This window comes from Gorilla gorilla, chromosome 8, assembly GCF_029281585.2.
Source record: "Gorilla gorilla gorilla isolate KB3781 chromosome 8, NHGRI_mGorGor1-v2.1_pri, whole genome shotgun sequence".
Lineage (NCBI taxonomy): Eukaryota > Metazoa > Chordata > Mammalia > Primates > Hominidae > Gorilla > Gorilla gorilla.
This window is the reverse complement of record NC_073232.2, coordinates 81,665,860-81,692,285: the sequence shown is the minus strand read 5'-3', so window position 1 is coordinate 81,692,285 and position 26,426 is coordinate 81,665,860. Positions and strand designations below refer to the sequence as shown.

The following is a 26,426-nucleotide window of genomic DNA, read 5'->3' as shown; positions in this document are numbered from 1 at the left end:
TCTCAGTTTATCTAGCAGACAACAGTTTGTTCAAAATCGTGATAGCAACACTGAATTTAGTGATTATAGCTTATGTATAAGTGCAGTGAATGACTGCAATGGTACAAGGGACAGGAGAGAGGAATTAGTAATATTTTGTTATACCCCTGAACCTAAAATCAAAGTTGTTTAACAAAGATATCTGCCCTACTTGTAAAGTCATATTGTACTATTTGAAAGTGGATTTGCGTTAGTTATAAGTATATGTTGGAAACTGCAGGGCAACCACAAAAAAAATGTAAAAAAGAAGTGTAACGAATATGCTAAGAAAAGAGAGAAAATGGAATCATAGAAAATGGTCAGTTAAAGCCATGAGAGGAAGAAACAGTTGAAAGCAAAGATAGAAAGATATGGTAGATATATGGTAGATATAAATACAACTATAACAATAATCCCCAAATACATGAAGATTAAGCAACATAATTCTAAATAACACATGGTTCAAAGACATTTCAAAAGAAATTTTAAAAATTGAACTACATAACCATACACCTGATTAAAATTTGTGGAATACAGCAAAAATACTGTTTAAAGGAAAAGTAGAGGAAATTTATAGCATTGAATGCATATATTAGAAGAGAAGAAAGATCTAAAATCAATAATCTAAGCTTCCACTTTAGAAACTAGAAAAAGAAGAGCAAATTAAATCCAAAGTAAGCTGAAGAAAATAAATAATAAAAATTGGAGAAGAAATCAATAAAATTGAAAACAGAAAATTGATAGAGAAAAATCAATGAAATAAAAAGCTATTTTGTTTTTTTTAAAAAGACCTCTATGAGGTCAGCATCTATCTAAAATTAAACCAAAGACATTACAAGAAAAGGAAGCTAAAAACCAATATCTCTCATGAACATAGATGAGAAAATTCTCAACAAAATATTAGCAAATTTTATCCAACAATTATGAAAAGAATTATATACCATGACCAATTAGGATTTATCCCACATCGGTAAGGCTGGTTTAACAATCCAAAATCAATTTAAGTAATCCATCTCAACAGGCTAAACAAGAAAAACTGCATGATCATATAAATAGAACCAGAAAAAGCATTTGCAAAATTCTACATTCATTCATGGTAAATCTTCAACTTGGAAAAAGACATCTACAAAAAAACCTATAGCTAACAACACACTTAATGATGAGAAACTAGAAGCTTTCCTGCTAAGATCAGGTAAGAGGCAGGGATGTTCTTTTCTCATCACTCCTTTTCAACACTTTTGGGAAGTTGAGCTAATACAATAAGAAAATAAAATAAGAGGTGTACTGATTGGGAAAAAATAAAACTGTCTTTGTTTGAAGAACACACGATAATCTAGGTAGAAAATCTGAAAGAATCAACAAAATACTCCTTGATTATAGCAAGGTTGTAGGATGCAAAGTTATATACAAAAGTTAATTATTTTCCTATATGCCATCAATGAACAAGTAAAATTTCAAATTGAAAACACAAAATCATTTTCATTAGGACTTCCAAATATAAAATACCTAGGTATAAATCTAACAAAATGTGTACAATATCTATATGAAGAAAATGACAAAAATCTGGAAGAAATAAATAAATTGAGAGATATTCCATATTCATCGATTTAAAGGCTCAATATTGTCAAGCTGTAACTTTTCCCAACTTGAGGTATAGAGTCAACACAATCCCAATCAAAATCCCAGTAAAATGTTTTTTTGGGTATGTACAACTAATATTAAAGTTTATATGGGGAGTCGAAGATCTAGAATTAGCAACATGTTACTGAGGGAGAAGAACAATAGTGGAGGTCTGACAATGCTTGACTTCAAGACTTCCTATAAAGCTAGGTAATTATTGGGGGAAATTCAGCCCCCGATATTTTAACATGAGTCCTTTTCTACTTTCCCTAAGTGTTGGCTTGTCTGAGAAATAAAGGGAAAGAGTGCAAAAGAGAGAAATTTTAAAGCTGGGTGTCCGGGGGAGACATCACATGTCGGCAGTTTCCCTGATGCCCCCCAAGCCGCAAAACCAGCAAGTTTTTATTAGTGATTTCAAAAGGGGAGGGAGTGTATGAATAGGGTGTGGGTCACAGAGATCCCATGCTTCACAAGGTAATAAAATATCACAAGGCAAATAGAGGCAGGGTGAGATCACAGGACCGGGGCAAAATTAAAATTGCTAATGAAGTTTTGGGCATGCATTGTAATTGATAACATCTTATCAGGAGACAGGGTTTGAGAGCAGACAACCGGTCTGACCAAAATTTATGAGGCGGGAATTTCCTTGTCCTAATAATCCTAGGAGCGCTTCGGGAGATGGGGGCTTGTCATCCCTTATTGACAACCGTAAAAGACAGCCAGTCCCAAACTGGCCATTTTAGAGACCTTCCCTTGGGAACGCAGTCTCCTTCTCAGGGATGTTCCTTGCTGAGAAAAAGAATTCAGTGATATTTCTCCTATTTGCTTTTGAAAGAAGAGAAATATGGCTCTGTTCTTCCTGGCTCTCAGGCAGCCAGATCTAATGGTTATCTCCCTTGTTCCCTGAACATTGCTGTTATCCTGTTCTTTTTTCAAGGTGCCCAGATTTCGTATTGTTTAAACAATTCGTGCAGTTAACACAATCATCACAGGGTCCTGAGGTGACATTCATCCTCAGTTTAGGAAGATGATGGGATTAAGAGATTAAAGGAAAGACAGGCATAGGAAATCACAAGAGTATTGATTGGGGAAGTGATAAGTGTCCATGAAATCTTCACAATTTATGTTCAGAGATTGCAGTAAAGACAGGCATAAGAAATTATAAAAGTATTAATTTGGGGAACTAATAAATGTCCATGAAATCTTCACAATTTCTGTTCTTCTGCTATGGCTTCAGCCAGTGCCTCCATTCAGGGTCCCTGACTTCCCGCAACAGTAATCAAGACAAAGTGGTGTTGTTAAATGAATGACCAGTAAATCAATGAAACAAAATAAAGATCTCAGAAATAGACCATAAATATCATCAACTGATCTTGGGTAAAGAAACAAAAGCGACATAATGGAGCAAAGATAGTCTTTTCAACAAATGGAGCTGGAACACTTGGACATCCATGTGCATAAAAATAAATCTAGTTATAGGCTTTATGCTCTTCACAAAAAATGCACTCAAAATGGATTATAGACCTAAATGTAAAGAGCAAGCTTAATAAAACTCCTAGAAGATAACAGGAGAAAATCTAGGTGACCTACACTATGGCTATGAATTTTTAGATTCAACACCAAAAGCATGATCCTTGAAAGAAATAATTGATAGGCTGGACTTTATTTAAAAACTTCTGCTCTGCTGAAGAGTCTGTCAAAAAAATAAGCCAAAGATTTGGAGTAAATAGTTGCAAAAGATCTATCTGATAAAGGACTTCATCCAAAATAAGCAAAGAACTCTTAAAATTCAACAATAAGAAAGTAAACACTGTGATTTAAAAATGGGCAAAACACTTGAACAGATACTACACCAAAGGAGATATACAGATGGCAAGTGAGCAATCGAGAAGATGCTCCACATCATATCCCATTAAGGAATTGTAAATTAAAACAACAGTGAGATGCCACAATACGCCTATTAGAATCACCAAAACTCTAAACACTGGCAACACCAGGTGCTGGGGAGGAAGTAGAATAACAGGAACTCTCATTCACTGCTGGTTGGAATGAAAATGATACAGCTGTTTTGAAAGACGGTTTGGCAGTTTCTTACAAAACTACACACTCTTGCCATATGATGCACTAGTCTCTTTAGCATGTACTTGAATGAGTTGAAAACTTATGTCCATACAAAAACCTGCACATGGATGATTACAGCAGCTTTTTAAAGACTTGCCAAGTCTTAGAAGCAACTGAGATATCCTTCAGGAGGTGAGGGGATAAACACATTGTGGTACATCCAGAGATGGAATATTATTCAGTGATGCAAAGAAATTAGCCACAAAAAGACATGGAGGGAACCTAAATGCATAATACTAAGTGAAGGAAGCCAATCTGATAAGGCTGCGCACTGTGTGATTCCAAGTATGACATCCTGGAAAAGGCAAAACTGTAGAAGCAGTAAAAGAGTCGGTGATTGCCGGGGTTTAGTGAGGAAGGAGGCATGAATAGTCAGATCACAGGGGAGTTTTAGGGCGGAGGAAATGTTCCGTATGATATTGTAATGGTAGATACGTATCACTGCCCATTTATCAGAATCCATAGCATGTACACACCAAGAGTGAACCTAATGTAAACTATGGGTAAACCATGGACTCGGGGTGAGGACAATGTGTCAATGTAGGTACATCAGTTGTAACAAATGCACCACTCTGGTGGGGGATGTTGATAATGGAGGTTGGGCATGTTGGGGGAGGGGTAGAGGGTAGATGAGAATTCTCTGTACTTTTTTTCTCAGTGTTGCTGTGGGACTAAAATTACTTTTTTAAAAAAAAAAATAAAGTCCATATAGACTGGTCATGGTGGCTCACACCTGTAATCCCAGAACCTTGGGAGACTGAGGTGGGAAGATCTCTTGAGGCCAGGAGTTTGAGACCAGCTGGGCAAAATAGTGAGACTCCATCTCTACAAAAACAAAAATTTAGCCAGGCATGACAGGGTGCATGTGTAGTGCTAGCTATTCAGGAGGCTGAGGCAAGAGCCTAGGAGGTTGAGACTGCAGTGAGCTATGATTGTGCCACTACACTCCAGCCTGGGCAACAGAGTGAGATCCTATTAGAAAGAAAGGAAGAAAAAGAGATAAAGGAGGGGAAGGAGGAGAAGGAGGGGCAGGAAGGAAGACAGGCAAGCAGGCAGGCAGGATCTCTATATAAAGAAGTAAATCAGATGTCACTCTTTTACCGGAAATCTAACAGAACAAATGTCTGCACAGACTTATATGTAAATGATCACAGCCACTTTATTCATCATAGCCCAAAATTGGGGGGATAATTGGTCTTTTGGATGACAGATCCCAAAAAACTGTAGAAAAGTGATAAAATAGTGATTTTAAATTCTGAGCAGACAGCACCCTTGGTAGATATCCAGCCTGAACCAGAATGATTGCTGAGGATGATCTGTGTGTTCCTGGGCTCATAGAGGTGCAAGGGCTGAATCAGGCTTGGGAAGTGGGGCCTGGATGGCTGTGGAGATGAGCTCTGTTGATGAAAGGCTTCAGCCCCGTGCTAGACATGAGGGTTTGCTGAACTTGCTGCATGTGGGCAGCTGAGGAGTGGCACTTTATACTTGGGGTACACCTTGTGCTCTTCCACATAAAGCGTGATTTGATTTTGTATATTTTAATTGTTGGGCCAGCACCCGATGGTTAAAAACCTCACCTTGTCCCTTATTGAACGTGTCAAAGGGTTGTTTCAGTCTTTCAAACTTGGATTTATTTTTGGCCTCTTTCTCCTTATTCTTGTCCCTCACAGTTCATCTTTTATCAAACACTTCTCGACATTTTCTAGCTCATTCTCTCCCTCCCTCTCAGCCACAGCCACCTCAGGCCTAGCTGAAAGCACCATATTGCTCCTAGCTGCCCTCTGCCTTCCAATTTATTCTGCAAACAGAATCCAGGATCATATTGTTCATGCTGGTTTTGATCATGCCCCTGCAATCTGATAATTCCAGAGCACATCCCAAATGCCTTTGGAATTAAAACTCGAACATGTGACCTCTGTCAACTCTCTCTTCTCCTTCTCTCCATTCCTCTTTCCATATCCACAAAATTGATTTGGATGTCTATGTCACTGCTACTGTTCTGTGATCACAAAGATCCAGTCCTGATTATGCTTTAAACACGCTGCCTCTCAAATCCAGGGCACAGCAAACACCACTGCACATGCAGGCTGTCTGTATGCTGTGCTCTGATACCATATTTTTCTTTACTTCATTTGTCTTCATGGTGAAATAGAGGTATAATGGGGTGCAGGGGGCAAGGAGGCTTTCCGGAAAAGGAATGGTCCAAGCTGACATTCTGTTTTTGTTGCCTGTGAATTTTCCCTGAAGCAAGCTCTGTCTTTGTGGAAGTTTCAGCATAATGGGATATCTGAGCACAACACTCATGGACCTTCAGGATTTGATGCTTTGAGGCTACTCTCCAAGGCTATTTTTCCAGCTTCATTGCACACTCCTCCAGTTTTCTCCCCAAGTTTTGAGGTTCAGCTGCATATTGCAACAGTGTTTTCTTTCCAAGTTTTGAGGTTCAGCTGTACTGAAGTGCTTGTCATTTATTGAGCACTTCATGCTTTCATACATCTCCTTTGCATCTCACATTACGCATTTGACAATCTTGTTTGTTTAGTCTTTCCTGACCCCTCACCCTGCAACCCACCAGCAAGTTAGATGGTGGCCTATAGATGTTTTGCAAAAGTCCTATCACTGGGAGTTCTCTGGTTTCTTGGTCCTACCCATTCTGTTCTCACCTGTTCAGATCTTGATCAAGCACCAGGTTTCAAAATCATCTTTCCCTTTAACTCTAGCCCCAAAATGTGTCCCTTCTCAATTATAGTAGCTGTTGTCTTGACTACACATGTAGCATTTAACCATAACACTGTTTCCTTGTTTAATGGTGATGTGCATACACCCTTTCTGGTGGCAAGGACTGTGGCTATATTGTATTTCCCTAAGACACTAGAATAGTGAGGGGTGGGGCTCTTGATAAACTAGGTACAACAAGCTTATTTTCCTTTCTTTGGGAGGGACATGTTGCTGGTTCCAGGAGCCCCCTTAACTCAGCATCTGATGTCTTAAACACTATCCCTCAGGGGTTCCAGGACTAGAGAACTCACACACTGCATACTCTACTGCTAATGGTTCCTATTGTCGGTCTGTCTTTATCAATTATAAGTTAATCTAATACATCAATGGGAACAATTTCCCATACAAATAATTATCCTATTTAAAATTGAACTCAATTGCATTTATCTACAGTTTCACTAGATCTCTCCATGACACCTGCAGTTTTTTAGAAGTCATGGTGATTTACAAGTAGAAGATTCTGCATTTGATAGGCCAGGGTTTCCTGGAGTTTTAATCCAAGCCCTATTCACTACAGATCAAGCCACTGTACCTGCTTTTCCAGAAGGGTAGGGAACTCAAACTCAGTCTGATGTGGTTACACTCAAGTAAACAAACACACACCTTACCCAGGGGCCCAGAACAAATAACAAACAATCGGGGAAGAGGGCATGACCTCTCAGGTAGATTACCTCCTCATTGTCATTTCTATTTTCGGTAGAATGGCTGATTTAACTGGTCTCTATCTCCACCGGGGACTCCCTGGTTGTGCTGATGTTTGCTGTAGTTACCAGCCTAATGGCTGCTTTGTAAATTGTTTGGATTTGCTAATAATTCCTAATGAGGATAATTAAGCAAACAAAGCAATGGGTAGAGAATAGAGTGTGTAAATACGGATACATTTAATGATGCACTGACTGATGATTTCTGTTCCTTGGTTGTTAACTGTGAGAATCTACCCCAAAGATGCTTGAGGTGTGAGCAGACACAAGGCGCTGCCACAGTTGCTTTTTCTGGATCTCTGTATTATCCTCTCCTCCCTTAACACCCCTTCCACTCTCCTTTACTTCTTTCTTTCTCCTTCCCTCCCTCCTCACTCCCTCCTGCCCTCCATCTTCCTCCCTGTGGGAGGAGGAGTTAGGTCAGGTCAATACATTAGCAGGGGTTTTAGGAAAAGGGTGGTTATTCTCTATGAATCTAACTAATTAGGCTTCTTGCATGGATGGAGAATTTTAGGGAGTTGGTGTGTTAGAAAGCAGTGTGACTTGGCAACTGCCAAGGGACTGGGGGACAAAACCACTGAGAGGACTGCTGGTCTGGCTGGCAAAGGCAGTGGAGTTGGGAGTCAAATATGGCGAGGTGACAGGACAGGTCTGTGATAGACACCACCCCAGCAGAAGCACCTGGACCCAGGTGAATGGAGGCTGTTTTTTGGAAGCGATGAAATAGAACTTTGACAAAATGAAATGATTTTAATTTCAAGAACTTCACAGGGGAGTTTGGAAGAAAGCTCCTGTGGAGAGCTGGGTTCAATCTACCTCTTCGCTGTGGTCAGTGCATCTCACCTGCTAATGGGGTGTAATTTTGTGGAGTCAATGACATATATTAGAGTCTGGCTGCGTGTGGAGCAGGACCTACACATTGTGCAGTGGAGCGAGTGTGGGTTTGGGAAAGAATAGAGTGGAGTCCAGTCTGTGAAAAGAGCCACTGCAGTGCCTTAGGGCACTTCTATAATCATGAACAAAAAGTACACAGGAGTGCTGCCCAGACAGCAGGGGACATGTCTGGTCAGGTGGGTTACCTGAGCTTGTGTGTATGTGGGTCACAGTCATCTGTATTTAACATAGTATAAATTAACACAGAGAAGGATGTGAAGGATCAGAATTCACAAGCACATGTTCCATTTGTCAAAGGAGAAACGATATCATCATACACCGTGGAGCTTCTGAAAAACTCCTCTGTACCCTGGTGAGAGGATGAAGATGAGTGAGACAAGGCAAATAATGTCTTAGGATGATTACAAAAATTGTTTGAACTTTGTACACTCCTTGGAAAGATCTAGCTATCCCTGTGGGTCCCCATCCTATGCTTTGAGAATTGTTCTCAGGAAAGAGAGGATGAGTGTAGATTTCCATATGAGACGAGCAATGAAGAAAGTAAGAACTGTTGTATATAGTTTAGCAGCTCAATTATAATTTCCTTCTTGCACCAGATGAGCCTTGAAAACAGAAACCACCACTAGCCTGTTTCTTAGCCCTTGTCACTTACCATCTCCCTTGCTCTAGGTGTCTGGGGCTCTGTCTGTGTCTGTGTCTTTCTCTTCCTCTGTGCTGCTTTTCCCTTTTTCTCACTTCCTTTCCCTCTTTGACTCCCTCTTCACCTACCCTCTCCTCTTTTTTCTCCTCCCTGCTTCTTCAACTCTCTCACTGAATGTCTCTATCTCTGTATTTTTTCTCCATAAGTAACCAGTATCCCCCTTTCACTCCCAATATTGTTCATTTGCCACTTCCCATGTGTTTTCTTGATATACCTTGCCAAAGTTGACAACTGTGTTTGTCTGTTCAACAAACTAACTTTTCGCCATTAAAAATATCCTTTTCTATGACATTAATTTCTCCCCCTTATGCTTCTCTTTCTTCTAGCTTCTTTGGGTGCATTCCAATAGTTTTTTTCTTCCTCTAAATTTTTAAGTGATACACTTAGCTTATTTTCAGTCCTTCTTTTCAAATATATATGTGTAAGGCTGTAACCCTCCAGGTATAATTTTACCTTTTAAAATTGTCGTTTACATTTTAGACTCAGGGGGTATATGTGCAGGTTTGTTGCAAGGACATATTGCATGATGCTGAGGTTTGGGCTTCTGTTGAATCCGTCACCCAAATAGTGAGCCTAGTATTTAATAGAAAGTTCTTCGGCCCTTGCCATTCTCTCCCACTCACCATTCTTGTAGTCCCCAGTGTTTATTGCCTCCATCTTTATGTCTGTGTGTACTTAAGATTTAGCCCCTACTTATAAATGAAAATATGTGATATTTGGTTTTCTGTTTCTGTGTTAATTTGCTTAGGATTACGGTCTCCAGCTGCATCCGTGTTGCTGCAAAGGACAGGATTTTATTCTATTTTATGGCTGCATAGTATTCCATGGTGTATATGTACCACATTTTCTTTATCCAGTCCACCATTGATGGGCACCTGGGTAGATTCCATGTCTCTGCTATTGTGAATAGGGCTGTGACAAACACATGAGTGCAGTTACCTTTTTTGGTAGAATGATTTATTTTTGTTTGGGTATAAATATAATTTTAAATGCATCTCACAGATTTCATAAATAGTATTTTTGTCATCATTCAGTTTTAAGCATTTATATTTTTATTTCTTATTTGACCCACAAGATATTCTGTTGCGTTTAAAAATTCCTAAATATATATGTGTATATACACATTTTAATGTTATATTTTTAATAATGAATTTTATCCTAATTGTGTTCCAAGCAGACAGAAAATGCAATCTGTATGATACCAATTCTGCGGCATTTATTGAGACATCATTATGGCTTATTACAGAGTCAACTTTCATAAATGTTTCATGGATGCTTGAAAAGGATGTATATTCTTTATTTATTGAGTGTACTTGTCATGTACATGTACATGAGCTCAAATTTACTTATTCTGTTGTTATGTTGTGTTCTGTATCTTTTCTGATTTTTACTTGCTTGATTTATCAAATTCTAGGAGGGATATCCTGAAAGTTCTCATGTGACAGAGGATTTCTCTACATTCTGATAATTTTTGCTTAACATATTGTGAATGTTATTATATGTATAGAAGTTTAGGCTTTTTATATATTTCTGGTGAATTGAAACTTTGGTTGCATAAAATGACTTTTATCAAATGACTTGCACCCATCTAAGGGTATTCTCCTTGAGGACTCCTGGCTATTTGAAAAATTCCTGACCTAGCCTCATATTATTCTTAGAGATCTAAGCATTGTTTCATATTTTTGGAGAAGCTGTGGCATATTTAAACATAGATCCCAGAGCTTCAGAGATTAACAATGTCCTAATGAAAGCTTCAGTCTTCAGACCTTATTCATTTCTCTAAATTCATGCTTGCTTTGTTTGCGTTTTCTTTATCTGTTCCTCCCCACTCCCCTGGCTGGCTTCTGATGATTCTCTTACTTCCCGTGTATTTGAAAAGTTTTAATAATCATTCCTTGACTATTATATCTGTCATCTATGTGTCCTTTATTGGAGGATTTCTCCATCCAAACATCTATCATGGTATTTTTACAGGAATGGAAATCGCATTCTCAATTCTTCACACATATATGGTGTGTGTCTCTGTGACTCACCTTAATTCCTTTACTTTATCCTTTCTATTATTTTAACTACTATTACTAAGGCAATACTTTCTTTTGTATTACTGATTATAAAGTAATTCATATACATGGTAGAAAGTTTGAAAACCAATGCAAAGTATTGAGGAGAAAAAACTACTCATAATAATTATTAGAATCACATAGCATTTGGGGGTCAGATTTGTTAAGATACAATTTGTATATCTCAACTTGTATAAGATTTGCCTCTTTTAACTGTACAAATAAACCACTTTTGACAAATATTTACTGCAGTGTAATCAGCACAACAATTGTGATCTAGAACATTTCAGACACCTCAGATAGTTCTTTTATGCCCGTTTGCAATTAATTCTCTCCCTGCAACTCCTGACCCCTGAAAACCACTGATACACCACTGATATATTTTTGTCTGTTCTAGAATTTTACAAATACAGAGTCATATAGTATGAAGTCTTCTGTGTTTGTCTTCCTTCACTTACCATAATTCTTTTGAGAGGCAATGATGTTGCATTTATTTAGTAGTCTTGTCTTCATTTTAAATTCTGAGTAGTATTGCATTGTATGAATATTTTAAAAATTATTTATCCATTTACCATTTGGTAGAAATTTGGATTGTTTTCAGCTTTTGACCATTGTGAGTAAAAATACTACTGTGAAAATTCTGTACCATTTTGGATTTCCACCAGCACCAACACTTGGTATTGCAGTTGTCCCTTGGTATCCACCAGGGATTGGTTCCAAGACCCTATGCATTCCAAAATAAATGCTTGTTCAAATCTTGCAGTGGGCCCTGCGCAACCAGCAGATACAAACATTCAGCCTCCCATATACACAAGTTTTGCATCCCATGAACACTATTTTTATGCCATGTTTAGTTGAAACAAATCCACATATAAATGGACCTGTGCAATTCAAACCTGTGTTGTTCAAGGGTCAGCTGTATTTTTAAATTTCAGCCATTCTACTGTATGTATATCAGTGTCTTACTTTAGTTTTTTAATTTCCATTCTCAATGAATAATAATTTAGAGCATGGTTTTCATATGGTTATTTTGCATCTGCATATTATTTTTGGTGAAGTATTCACATCTTTTGCCCATTAAAAACTGAGTTGTTTGTCTTCTTAGTATTGAGTTGTGTTTATACATTCTTATATATTTAGATATTTTGTAGGTTATCTCGTTACTTTCCCAATAGTGTCTCTTGCAGAGCAAAATATTTTAATTTTGATGAATTCAAATTTACCACTTTTTCTTTCAGACTGCGTTGCATCCTATTTTAAAAATACATGCTTAATCTGAGATTATTAAGATTTTCTCCTATGTTTTTAGTAGAAATTTTATAGTTTTTACCCGTTCTATTTAAGTCCATGATCCATTTTAAATAAGTTTTCATGTATAATGTGTGAGGTAAGAGTTAATGTTTCTCTGTCTCTCTCTGCATGTGGATAACTAACTCTTCCAGTATAATTTGTTAAAAGTTTATTTCCCCATTGAAATGTCTTGGCACCTTTGTTGAATAGCAGTTAACCTTATTTATGCAGGTCTAGTTCTGAACTCTACATTCTGTTCTTTTGCATAATAATCAGTATGCCAACATCACATTTTCTTGTGACAATATGGCTTTCTGGTGAGTATTAGGTAGTGTAAGTCCTCCAACTTTCTTCTTTCTTTACAAAATTGGTTTGGCTCTTCTAGATGACATTTGCATTTTCGTGTACATTTTAGGATTAGTTTGCCAATTTCTACCAAAAATCTGCCAAAATTTTGATGGGAATTACATTGAATGTATAGATGAATTTGGAAAGAATTGCACTCTTAACAAAATTGAGTGTATCTCTCTATTTATATAGATCTTTAATAATTTATCTCAGCAATACATTGTAGTTTTCAGTATACAGTCTTGCATATCTTTAATTTCTAACTAGATATTTCATAATTTTATGAGCAGTATTACTTTAAAGTTTTATTTTCTGATTTTTCATTGCCAGTATTTAGGAATAAAATAATTTTTAGATGTAGACCTTGTATCCCATGACTTTTGTAAAGTCATTTATTGGTTCTAGTGGATTTTTGATAGATTATTTGGGTTTACCAGATAGATCGTCAAGTTGTCTCTGAGTAGAGATTGTTTTACTTCTTCCTTTCCAGCATATATGCATTTCAATTCTTTTACTTGCCTTATTACACTGGCCATTCATTATAACATTGAGTAAAAGTGGTGAGAATATTTTTGTCTTGTTCTTTATTTTTGGGGAAGGAAAATCAGTCATTCTGTAAGGACTACTAAATAGAATAACTACAGCTTTTATGTAATGTCATTTATTAAGTTGAGGAAATTGTCTTCTATTTGCAATTAGCAGTTTTTAAATCATGGATGAGTGCTGAAATTTTATAAGATTTTGTTTGATTGTATCTATTGACATTATCATGTAGTTTTGTTTTTTTTTCAGTTCGTTAATGCAGCAAATTAGATTGATTGCTTTTTGAATGTCAAGCCAATCTTGAATTCCTAATATAAACCCCCTTTGGTCATGATATATATTAGCTTTTATATATTGCTGGACCTGATTTGCTAATAATTTGTTAAGGATTTTGTGTATATATTCACAAGAGATATTAGTTTGTGGTGCCTTTTATGCGATGTTTGTGTCTGGTTTTGGTATCAGGGCAATGCTGGCCTCATATCAATTAGGTTGTGGTTCTGCATCTTCTCTTTTCTAGAAAAATTTGTGCATAATTAGTATTTCTTCTTAATTGTTTGTTTGAATTAATTAGTAGGTCCTAGAATTTTCTTTATGAGTAGAATTTTAACTATAAAGTAAATTAATTTTATTTTTGTTTTCCTTTGAGACTATAGAGGTTATGTCTTGTTATCTATTTTCTGAGTGCCTTGTCTATAAATACCAAGTCATTTATCTCTTTTATCAAAAGTGTTGAATTCATTAGCATAAAGCTGTTCATAATACTCTTTATTATTATTTTGATATCTATAGGCTCTGCACTGATGCCTCATTTCTGCTATTGGTAATTTATATCTTTTTTCTTTTGGTTCATGACTAACCTCTAACTAGGTTAGTCATAAACCTGTAACTAGAGCTTTATTAATTTTATTGTCCTTTACAAATAACTAGATATTTAACTTGCTGGTGTTTTCTATTTTTTCTGTTTGTCTGTTTTAGCTTATTGGTTTCTGTTCTTATGTTTACTATTTTCTACTTCTAATTATTCAGTGTTTAATTTTTCTTTTTTTTTCAAATTTCTTAAGGTAGGAGGTTAGGCCATTGATTTTAGACATTTATTGTTTTCTAATATAAGCGTTAATGCTAAAAAAATTTCCTCTATGCACCGCTTTAGTTTCATGTCACAAACTTTGACATGTTCCAATGTTCATTCTGTTTAATGTACTTAAATATTCCCATTTTGATTTCTTTGATCCCATCACTACCCTCTGGTGTTTTACCTAATTTCCAAATATTTGAGGATTTTCTTGATATTTTCTAGTTTTGATTTCTGATTCCACCGCAGTTAAAGAACATACTCTATATTATTTCAATCCTATTATTTGGAAATAATGTGTCTCTTGATGAATTTTTCTCTTTACTATTATGTATTTTTGGCAATAGTTATTGCTCTAAAAGTTATATTTTCTGATATTAATATAACCAAATAAGCTTTCTTTTCAGTGTTAGCACAGTATATCGTTTTTCATACATTTACTTTTAAGCTGTATGTTTTTGTTTGTTCAAAGTGAGTTTCTTCCAGACAACATTTAGTTGGATTTTGCTTTTTCAAAGTTTTTTATTTTATTTTACTCTAAGTTCTGGGATACACGTGCAGAATGTGCAGGTTTGTTACATAGGTATACATGTGCCATAGTGTTTTGCTGCACCTATCAACCCAACATCTAGATTTTAAGCCCTGCATGCATTAGGTATTTGTCCTGATGTTCTCCCTCCCCTTGTCCCTGACCCCCTTATGGGCCCTGGTGTATGTTGTTCCCCTCCCTGTGTCCATGTGTTCTCATTGTTCAACTCCCACTTGTAAGTGAGAACATGTGGTGTTTGGTTTTCTGTTGCTGTGTTAGTTTGCTGAAAATGATGGCTCCCAGCTTCATCCATGTCCCTGCAAAGGACATGATCTCATTCTTTTTTATGGCTGCATAGTATTCCATGGAGTATATGTGCCACATTTTCCTTATCCAATTAGATTGGATTTAAAAAAATCCCATCTAACAATCTCTGACTTTAAATGGGATTATTTATATCATTCACTTTTCATTTGATGATTGTATGGTTGACTTTAAATATTTACTTGTAGGATTATCTTGAGGGTTGATAACTTCATATATTAATATATGCAGTTATTAGAGCAGTGCCTAAAACATGTGAAGTTCTCACTAAACATTTGCCGTTATTAAATGACTCTTCCAGGGGCAAGCATGTAGTAAACACCAGAGTCTAAATTAACCTCATCTCTCCTAACTTGAATATATACTTTTTCCTTGATATAAAGGTGATGTGACTATTTAAATTATGATCATTAAAAACCTTGATGAATTCTTTGTTGTTTCCTTCTTGGCTGCTAAGCTCATAAATTCAGTTTGAGCTTCAGTTATGTGATTCTGAGCTGTCCAATGATGACAGATTCCTTACATACCACTCTATCATATATTTATGAAATAATTTATATTTTTGTTGTCCCTGGGGCATCAAATATTTCTTTGGATGTCTTTGACACCAAGTTCATTTTCTCTCTCATGATGGCAGAGATACTTTTTGTATATCACTAGAAATACAACTGTCACACTTCCTGGTAGAAAGTAATGTTTAGGGTATGGGCTTAGATATAGGGAAGAAATGATGACAAATCAGCATAGTCATGAGGGTTTTGAGCATCGCTGGGCTTTCACGATACCTTCTCTGTTATTAAAGTAGGGCAAAAAGCCATTCATTATGTGATTTTTGTCTAGGCAAATATTTATCTAGTTCAATTGCAGATTTAACCTTGTTGGTGTCCAAGGATGCTTTCCATGGTGTTCTTGAATTGGACTGGCTTAGAGAGCTGAGGATCTCTGTTACTAAACCTTATCCAAATTGACAAATGAGGTAGTTTTTCAAAATTACCTGAAAGCAACACTGGCTTACTTTTTGACTTTGGATATAGTTAGAAACTGGATTTACTTATTTCTTTTGTTTATTTTTATTTATTTATTTATTATTATTTTTTTAGATGGAGTCTCACTCTGTCACCCAGGCTGGAGTGCAGTGGCACGATCTCGGCTCACTGCAAGCTCTGCCTCCTGGGTTCATGCCATTCTCCTGCTTCAGCCTCCTGGGTAGCTGGGACTACAGGTGCCGCCACCACGCCCGGCTAATTTTTTGTATTTTTAGTAGAGATGGGGTTTCACCGTGTTAGCCAGGAGGGTCTCGATCTCCTGAGCTTGTGATCCGCCCACCTCGGCCTCCCAAAGTGCTGGGATTACAGGCGTGAGCCACCGCGCCTGGCCTCCTTTGTTTTTAATTAAGGAAAAGGACATCAATATCTTCCATATTGAAGGGAGTGGAAGGCGGGACTAATTATATATATTATCTTTTACTTCCATGATTTTTTTCTCCTTTTGGGAGTTCGCAAATAGTTTTTTGATGACGGCAAATACTCCTCATTGCTAATTTTTGGTGACAGAGAATATTAACTCTTTCTTCTTTAGAAAATAGCAAGAGGGGAAGCCCTCTCTTCTACTTTGAATTAGAGTACGTGCTTCATTTGCTTGTGACGAACCGCCCTTGGGGAACTTTTCCTTTCCTTCTTTCCTAGATTAACAATGGTACCAGCACGTGCAGAAAAGAAAGAGTCTCCGCTTGTCTTTGTCTGATTCTCCTGTCCTCTCCATGGAAGTTACATTTTCTCTAAAGGAAGAGCTGAAAATTCTCCTGGTCGTTGCCAGTTGAACTTCTGCTGTGCTCTGGGAAGGCATTCTCACTCTGTTTATGTTGTCTAAGTTCAGACATGGATGTGCAGGTTTGCTAGAACCTCCTGAGGATGTGCAATGGTTCTGTTCATGCCTGAATCAGTTCTTTTGGGAGTGGACATTCTTTCTCTCCCTCATGCACAGCCTCAGGCACATGGCTTGAGCTATGGCGGCACGCAGTATGGCCATCACCCAGGTACACCCCTTCCCTAAGAAGAGGCTCTTCAGGTTACACTCGGGTACTGTTGTTATCTGGCTTATTGTCCATAGGATCAACATAGAGTCCTGAGGTCAGTTCAAACCATCAAACCAGGGATGTTACTTATTATTTGAAAACTTCTTTGGAAAGATAATCTTGGGTTGTTCAGTGGGACCAGTCTTTGACGGGCAAATCTCCAGAATACATGGGGTCAGTTCTCTCAGGTTCAGGAAGCATGTAATCTCTCTAAGATTCATTAATTTTAAGAAAAAGACACATGCATAGAAAAATAGAACAAAATGGAAACTCTTTATTGGATACCTACTATGGGTTATGTGCCAGGGTTTCCTCATCATCTGGGGACATGTGTGTATAAACAAGACCAGGCTATGTGGCCAGGCACTGTGTGGCTCACACCTGTAATCCCAGTGCTTTGGGAAGCCAAGTTGTAAGGATCGCTTGAAACCAGGAGTTCGAGACTAGCCTGGGCAACATAGTGAGACCCGGTCTCTGCAAAAAAAAAAAAAAAAAAAAAAGAAGATGAAGAAGAAAGAGAAAGGAAGGAAGGAAGGAAGGAAAGAAAGAAAGAAAGAAAGAAAGAAAGAAAGAAAGAAAGAAAGAAAGAAAGAAAGAAAGAGAGAGAGAGAAAGAAAAGAAAAAAAGAGAAAGAAAGAAAGAAAAAGAAAGAAAGAGAAAGAAAGAAAGAAAGAAAGAAAGAAAGAAAGAAAGAAAGAAAGAAAGAAAGAAAACGAAAGAAAGAAAGAAAGAAAAGCTAGGAAGCTAGGGTGTGGGGGCGCATGCCTGTAGTCCACATTACTTGGGAAGTTGAGGCAGGAGGATTGCTTGAGCCCAGGAGATCCAGGCTGCAGTGAACTGTGATTGTGCTATTACATTCCAGCCTGGGCAACAGAGCAAGACCCTGTCTCTACAAAAACAAAACAAAACAAGACAACAACAACAAAAAAGACCTGCCTATGTCTTCATGAACTTTGCAGTATAGTGGTAGAATATGTGAGGGCCTGTTCTGTCGTGCTTCTTGGACACTCGGTGGGTTTACGCAACCTCAATCAGGAGCCCTGAACACCGTCAGGCCTTAGCCAAAATCTCTATAAAGTAATTTCTATGTATGAGTGCCAACTGCTAGGGGCAGTTCTGCTGAGCAAACTCTGAAGTTGTATGCACGGGCTTACAGTTATAACTCATTTGGGGCTGAGAGGAGAACTTGTTATTTGGTTTCCTGTCTCCTGATCCAGATGTTACATTTTGTGGTGGGCATGGAAAGCCCCCAAACTCCCCCAAGACAGTACCTAGTTCATTCTGGGAGTTTCCAGGTGTCCTGTCTTTCGTATTTCCAGAGGAGTTAATGGAAGAGTGTAGAAACTCTGCTCTCTATCCTGTAGCTTCCTTGCTACACAAGTTAATTTGGGATTAGATATTTTACCTCTTGATAAAGTTTTAGTATTTTGTGAGACAAAAACTGAGTTGAGGTAGAAATATTTTTCTGTCATGGGACATTACTCAGGATGCAATAAACTGTGTTTTGCTTGTGGCAAAATTTGCAAACCTTCACTCAGTGAAAAGTACATGATTTTGTTAGCGATGAAGCCAGTGAAAAGTCAAATTTACCCATTTCTTTCCACATGGGTAATTTTTTGAGCATTGCACTCCCATTTATGGCATGTACTCTGTTTTCATCGAGGTCTATAATTAGACCAACAGGGGTGACTGTTTTAGCAAAAACATAAAAGACTCAGGAAGATACGTACCCCAGGATTGCATGAACCTAAATCTGGAGTCAGTTCTTAGTGGACTCTTTCCTTTCCCCATCCTCATTACATTTAAAAAGTATGAACTCACTGGAAGCTTTATATAAACTAACACCTAAAGTTCTCTCAACCCAAGGTTGATTTGAGCATGTGTGTGTAAGTGCGTGGTGATGTCTAGTGCCAACTGATCCTGTCTAAAAGCCATTTCCCATTCTAATTAGTAGGTCAGCAGGCAGGTTAAAATATTAATTATAAAGCTGCCATTACTTATCAGGAGAAATCAGAATTCTTAATTAAAACAGCTGCTAATTAATTTGCCCTTGACAACTCTAAGAAATAATAGAGCAAAAGAAAGAATAATCAGAGGTAAAACTGATGAAAATAGTTTAGATTTCATTTTAATCATTTGAGGAAATGTTACACTAAAAATAAGTAGCATAAATTATCAATTTGTCTAGAAAAAATTAGGACTTTTAGAAAGTTGCCAATGTGGCTATACCATTTTAAAAAATGTTTGTTTTTTTTCAGGCCCATCAATGAGAGAGACAACATTTAGACAGGAGTACTGGACATTTGAAAATTCTTACACCCTGTGATGTGACATGGAGAAGTGACCAACACAACTTTGCCAACTATACTCCATTCTTAGTAACTGCCGATTAGGAAGGATTTCTTTCTAAGTCTGTCACTAATTCAACTGTTATTCATAAGAGAAGTAGAGGCAAATGATAGCAGCTTGATCGTTGATTTTTGATTTAGATGATCAATGATGTTCAGAATAGTGTTTGTATGTGTGAGCATGGATGTGTATGTCGTGTGTGTGTGTGTATGTGGTGTGTGTGTCTGTGTATGTGGTGTGTGTGTCTGTGTATATTGTGTGTGTGTGCATGCGTGTGTGCAGTGTAGCTATCACCACATTCCCTGTGGTGGTGTGTCTCTTCTCTGGGATTTGTTCTTCTAGAATCTCCCACCTTTTAGAACCACTTTAAGATATTTCTTTATTCTCTCCAACCATCCTGGCAATCTTTTTATCCTTAAACAGGAGTAAATTCCTACAGCTGAATCTATTCAGGATTTCTGTGTGTATGTGTGAAAATTTATATGATGCTCAATCCTTTAAAAATCTTTTATTCAAGTAACTTTAAAAGTAAAACACAAGGTGTTTTATCATAAAAAGTGAGAGATGTTAGTCCACTTAATTTCTTGCTTGCTTTCTTTTGTGTCCCTAGATTACTTTAGCCTCTGTTTCCAGCCAGCAGTGGAAACAGCAAGGGTGAGGGTCTTAGGAGTTGACATGTAAGACCTATTACTTCCCTTTGAAGTTCAGAACCAATTTAGAGTTAACAGCCAAGAGACACACAAATAGAGATCTTATTTCAGCTTTATTACTGATAAAACCATCTGGAGAATGTGTTTTTAAATTTGTGTGCAAATGGCTTGCTCAGACACCCTGATTGGATTAGTTGGATTCATACCCCCAGCCATGGACAGCTCTGGGCATTTCCAGGCACCACCATGGGGCCGGCCTGGCCTGCTAGGCAGAGAGAGAACCATTGTGGTTTGCAGAATATACTGTAATCAGTTTCCTCTACTAACTCCTTTAGTTAGAAAAGTCACTCATCACCTGATGATAGAGGGGCCAGAAGGGCATGTTACACTCAAGTGCCTCCCCATGGAAACATGAAGAGTGAGGAATAACTGTTCCTTCCTAAGAGCAAGTAGGATTGATTAATCCCTTGAACCACAATATGCAGTAAGACAAGCAATTTATGTAGGGACTTGAGTTCTGCAGTTAGTGTACTTATCTCTGGTAGGAGGCATTCCATGTTTTTAAGGCAGTCCTGTTTGTGTCTGTTGGCCCCTTGTTTTTTTACTTAAGCTCCTTTCACTCTCAAACATGTTCTAGTATGCCCGGCCTCATGTGGATAATTAATTATATAATGCCCGTAGTGTCTGGGGATAAAGAAGTCAATAGATTGAATCTCCTTAGATAGCCTGACAGTAAACTTATACTTGTGTTATTCTTGGAGTTTGAGATTGTTTTCCAGGATATCCATTTGGTGGAATTTCATATTATTGAGAACTGAAACTATTCATCAGTGTGAACAATAACAACAGTGTTTGCAGCAATGAGAAACCACCACTTCCTATGTGACTTTGTTGAAGACCTTTCCAGATTGCATATAATGTCCCTCTGGACTAGACTTTATTTTTTCAGAGATGGTGATTTAAAGTGAATTTCCTCCCTTTCCATGACCACACCTGCAGCATTTATTGAAGGTTTTGTCTTTTAAGACCCAGGGATTATGATGGTATTAAGTCTCCAGAAAGTGAAGCTTTCCTGGGCGATGGGAAACATAAGAAACAAACTGAGAAATGGGGGTTAAGAGTAGAACCGAAGAAGACTCCAGGACACGTCCTGGAGAAGTGATATTTATAGCAGGATATAGAAAATGATTCCAGCCCCGTAGCATGGGAAGAAATGGCTGTGTGACCGGAATCCAAGGCAAACTGTTTGCCTGCTCTCATGCATTAAGCTATAAGAGGGCAAACTGTTATCAGCAAGACTGCACATGCTCAAATATATTGCCCCTGGTTATTTAAATGTCTATTAAAAGTGTTCCAATTTAGGGTCAGGATTTGAATTTCTTCTATTAATTGATGAAAATTTGTGAGGCTCTGTCAGAAACCATTTTCTTTATGAGGGCTCCAAAGTAAAAGAGGTGTTAGCTGGGTAGCTGGGCTGCTATTCTTAGTAAACCCCCTCTCCTCCTGCTGTGCTGACATACTAATATTTTACTCAGCATTTGAAAAATCCTTTGGCTGCAATTAAAAGTCCTGTAAGTCTGAGTGGGTATACGGAGGCTAGGGTAAAAATTAAGTATTTGCTTCCCACACATTTTTTTTTTTGAATATGTGACTCTTACTATACTGAGGATGTCAGAATACCATTCAGATATCAATGAATTTATTTATTTAAATATAATTATAAACATTTAAATCCTGAAGCACTTCTAAATGAAATGTATTTTCAGGTTTTATTTTACTGAGAGAGAAGTGCAGAGCCCAAGGAATGAATTAATTATTAGTCAAAAGATGACATAAGTGTGAAGACCAAGAGGGGAAAGGTGGTATGTTGTATTTAAGATATAAGTGGAAATTCAATATATTTAAAGCGTGGAGTTTGAGAGAAAGAGAGTGGTGGGAGGTGAGTCTGAAGAGGTGTAGGAACCAAATCTCCATCTACGGGAAGGTCCTGGAAGCCATGGTAAGGATATTGGTGTTTCTAAAGGTGCCCAAGAGAGCAGGAGAGGGGAAGAGAGGTCAGAGGTGCCCAAAAAGGGGTCTGTGTCCAGAGAGCTAACTGAGCACACATGTCTATTTCCCTCTTGGTTCCACTTTCCTTTCATGACTTATAGTGCATCATTAAGAAGAGTATGTCTTAGAGAGAACTGGATGATTAGAGGAGAAGTGGTCATTGAATTAAAACTTGTGATGAATTCTTGGAAGGTAGACAGAGGTGCCAAAGCCCAAGATAGACATCAGAGAAAAGACAGAGGAAGGTGAGAACACCTAGCTCCCATTCAGGGGAAAACATTTTGGGTAAACAATGCTACATAACTGTAGACAAAACACATGACAGTAATTTGCACTTGTTAACCTAGTTAACCTCATTTTCCAGTCATCAAAAGAAGGAGATAACTGAAGCTTATTAGATCTTCAAGGAAAACCAAGATCATGGGGGAAAAACGACTGAACAATCACATAGAAAATAATTATTTAGCACTTAATTATTGCCAGGGACTCTTCTAAAACCTTTTCTTAAATTAACTCATTCAATCCTCAACAACTCTGAGAGGTACTGTTATTATCCTTAAGATGAGGGAACTGAGGAACCGAGAGGTTAAGCAATTTGCCTTTGGTTCATATAGCTAATGACGTGGAGATTTGAACTTAGGCTGTTTGTCTCCCAAGCCTATGTTCTTAAATTTGGGGAAATAGTAAAGATAATTTCCACAATGTGAAGACAGTTATCAGCCTTAAGGATGAAAGGATGGTGCAAGTACCATGCCCAGTGAGTGACAGAGTATCAAGGCTGGTAGAGCCTGGTGAAAGCACAAGTTTTCAGAAAAGAGGGAAACAAACAATTCCTATAAAGTTAAGAAAATCACATTGACACCAGACTTCTCATTGGTAGAGACCACAAAGCCCTTTTCAAAAGTGGGTCAAACTGGCAGGCTGAGCACATATCCTTCCTTCCCTTTCTGTCAAAAGATGGGACATTGTCTTCAATTTTGAATGACTTACACAGCAAAACATTCAAATTTATGGAAAGAAATGAAGACAATTTTAGACATGCCAGACTCATGGTTTACTATACAACAACCATCTCAGAAAGAATTATTCAGTAATAGCATCAAAATGAAAAATAAATCAAAGAAATAAGGTAGTAATCAAAATAAGAGTTAAGTAACTACTGACATATATAAGGAAAGTAGTAACCATTCGGAACTAAAAACAATGGTATATGTTGCTGGAGGAGCAGTGTGGGGAGGGTGAGTATGGCAGCATAGTGCGATTTCTTTTTGTTTCTGGAGAAAATATAAAAGTAAACAAGCTTAGTTTTGTGTGTATTTTCTTTTAGAGATGGGGTTTCACCATGTTGCCCAGGTTGGACTCAAATTCTTGAGCTCAAGCAATCCTTCAACCTCAGCCTCTTGAGTAACAAGGATTCTAGTCACATTCCACTGTGACTGGCTCCATACAAATATGTGAAGAGCAAGTATTACAAACACGGTATTAGGATTTATTACTTCTAGACCACTAGAGGGGAAAATGGGATAAAGAATAAACAATGAAACCAAAGACAAGGAAGTGAAATAAATAAAAACAAAAATTAAAAAGAGAAAACAGAACCAACAATGAATGTGAAATAGAAACAAATAATACAGCAGAATTAAGTTTGAATATAACATTAATCCCAATTAATGTAAATAAGTGAAATTCTGCTCTTCAAAAATGGGTACTCTGAGAATAGACAAGCAAGTCAAATCCCACAAACCGCTGTAACAGGGTTTGAAAAACAATAATAAGTTTTTTTCCTCAAATAAATGATACTCCAGTGTCATGCACAAATCTTAATTCTGTGCTTTTAAATAGATATTAAAAATTATTCCTAATTTATTAAAAGAAAAATCTTACTTGATCGTGATGTGTTTTACTCAACAATAGAAGGATGGCTCAACATTCAGAAATATATTACTTTAGCTCAGTATAACATAGATTAAAGAAAAAATCACATTCATTCATAGAAATATATTAGTTGTATTCTTGTAAATGCAGCTCTTTCTCATTGATTTATAAAAGCTCCTTATGTATTCTGGATATTACTAATGGTTCCTCGATGTTTATATTGCAATGATTTCTTCTTTTTAAAGTAATATCCTCTATTTTGAATAATTTAGAATATTATCATTTTAATACTGTAAATATTGTTAATACTGTTATTTTATCTTCTGGATTATTAAATATTGTTGAAGATGGGCTTTCCTTATCCTAGGTTTTTAAACAATTCTCTCATATTTTCTTCCACTACTTTTATAATTGTTGGCTACATTGCTGTTTGTAAGACTGATAAACTGGGAACCAACTGAATGTTGTTGGTGAAATCATGGTGCATTCATATGACGGGATACTTCTGAGCTCAAATGAGTAATCAGAGTTATATGAAATAATATAGAAAGAGCTCCAAAACACAGTCAGTAGAAAAAGCAAATCACAGAGTAAAATATAATGACTACATTAAGGTAAGAAAGTCTTTATGGAATACAAATGCACAGAGAATGTCTAAAATGGAATATACCAATGCACTTCAAACTGTGGGAAGGGGAATTCAATTGGTTGGTACTCTGAATTCTATATTATTTGAAATCAGGAAGATAATGTTAGAATAGTTAATTTAAAAGGAGGGAAATATAAGAAAACAGAGGCAGCTGTTGATCAAGCTTTTACAGCATCTGACTCAGGCGAGGCTCCTGTCTTCTAGGCTAGTGCCTCTCTAGTACTTAACCTGGGCAATTGTAAGAGCCCTGGGCCAATAAAATAACCAGGAGGGCTGGGGTATCCCTGCTTCCAGGCTCAAGCCATCCCCCCATCTCAGCCTCCCAAAGGGCTGGGATTATAGGTATGAGCCACTGCAACCACCACATAAGGTTCATGAACCTCTGTGGAGCCTGGGAGAGTCAGCATGGGACAGGAACCAGCTCGACAACTATATGGACCAGAGACACCTGGGTTTAAATCCAAGCTCCACCCTTTGGAATTTGTTTGCAGGAAACAGACTATGATGCATTTCTTAAGGTGCAGGTAGGTTAAATGTGATGCATTTTCTAGCACAGTGCCTGGTTACTTTATTTTATTTTGGATTATAAAATGAAGATTACTAAGGCTCTTTATGATTCTAATATTTTTATGGGTCTTTTGAATCTGGGAAATGTGGTTTGGGGAAGAGCTCTATTAGACATTATTGTCAGGTAAATGAAGAGCATTTACTATAGTAGCTTCTCACTGAGGCCTGCTAGATTAGATTAATTATATGCTGTGGATTAAACTGGATTTTAATTATGAGCTCAAATACGATCCTGGTGTCATTCATCTATGTTAATGTTAAGATTTTTCTTTTTCTAATGGTTTTGACAGAAAGAGGGAAAGGCTATTCTTGGAACATGAATAAGGCATATATAGCCACAGCTATACATACCTTTAATTACAACCAGGAAGAGTTCAGAGGGGAGAAAAGAAGATGAGGTATATGATCCCATGATATGCTAATTCGAATTTTTCATATATGTTGGTTTGCAAAATACTACTGAATACTCATTAGGTATTTTTGCAAAGACATTGAAGAGGAAATTTGTACTGCTATATGAGCCTCCAGTCTCTCTGAAGATAGCAACTTTCCAAACCACACTGGTCAGGATGAAAAAATGACTTTCTGCAATTGCTCTACAGTCAGAACTTTGCAATCACAGTGACTGAAGTGAAAGTGCTGACTAAGGGCTCTATAGGAAGGTGACATGTGCAGAATTATAATAAGAAGGTGGCAATGATTCAACCATGGGTCATTTGGCAACTCTCATTAGCAGGTGACAGGGCTGTGGTGAAGGGAAAAGGAGAATCATTCCAATTATGTCCCATAGCTTTTACTTTTTCCTCCAATTCCATGCCTTTCTCAATTTTGCTTTTTTTTTTTTTTCAGGGTCTCACTCTGTCACCCAGGCTAGATAGAGTGTGGTGGCACAATGGCAGCTCACTTCAGTCTCAACCTCCTGGGCTCAAGCAAATCCTCCCACCTCAGCCTTCTAAGTAGCTAGGAATATAGGCACATGCCATCATGTCCGGCTAATTTTCTTCTTCTTCTTCTTCTTCTTATTTTTTTGTAGAGACAGAGTCTCATTATGTTTCCCATGCTGGTCTTGAACTCCTGGGCTCAAGCCGTCCCTCCACCTCGGCCTGCCAAAGTGATGGGATTGCAGGTGTGAGCCATTGCAACCAACAATTTTGCTTTTCAGTGTAGTTGTTTGCATACTTGCCTCCCCAGTAAGATTTTAAAGGTGTGCAA

The 26,426-nt window shown here is 37.5% G+C and overlaps 1 protein-coding gene across 1 annotated transcript in view; it reads left to right on the top strand.

The window, feature by feature from the left end:
- Window positions 1–24,185, top strand: part of LOC109028496 (uncharacterized) — a 116,760-nt gene extending 92,575 nt beyond the window's left edge. Inside the window, exon 4 of the mRNA XM_055352079.2 lies at window positions 19,334–24,185. Within this exon, the coding sequence (XP_055208054.2) occupies window positions 19,334–19,401 (68 nt within the window). The 3' untranslated portion in view covers window positions 19,402–24,185. The remainder of the gene's footprint in view (window positions 1–19,333) is intronic.
- Window positions 24,186–26,426: the final 2,241 nt, after the last annotated feature.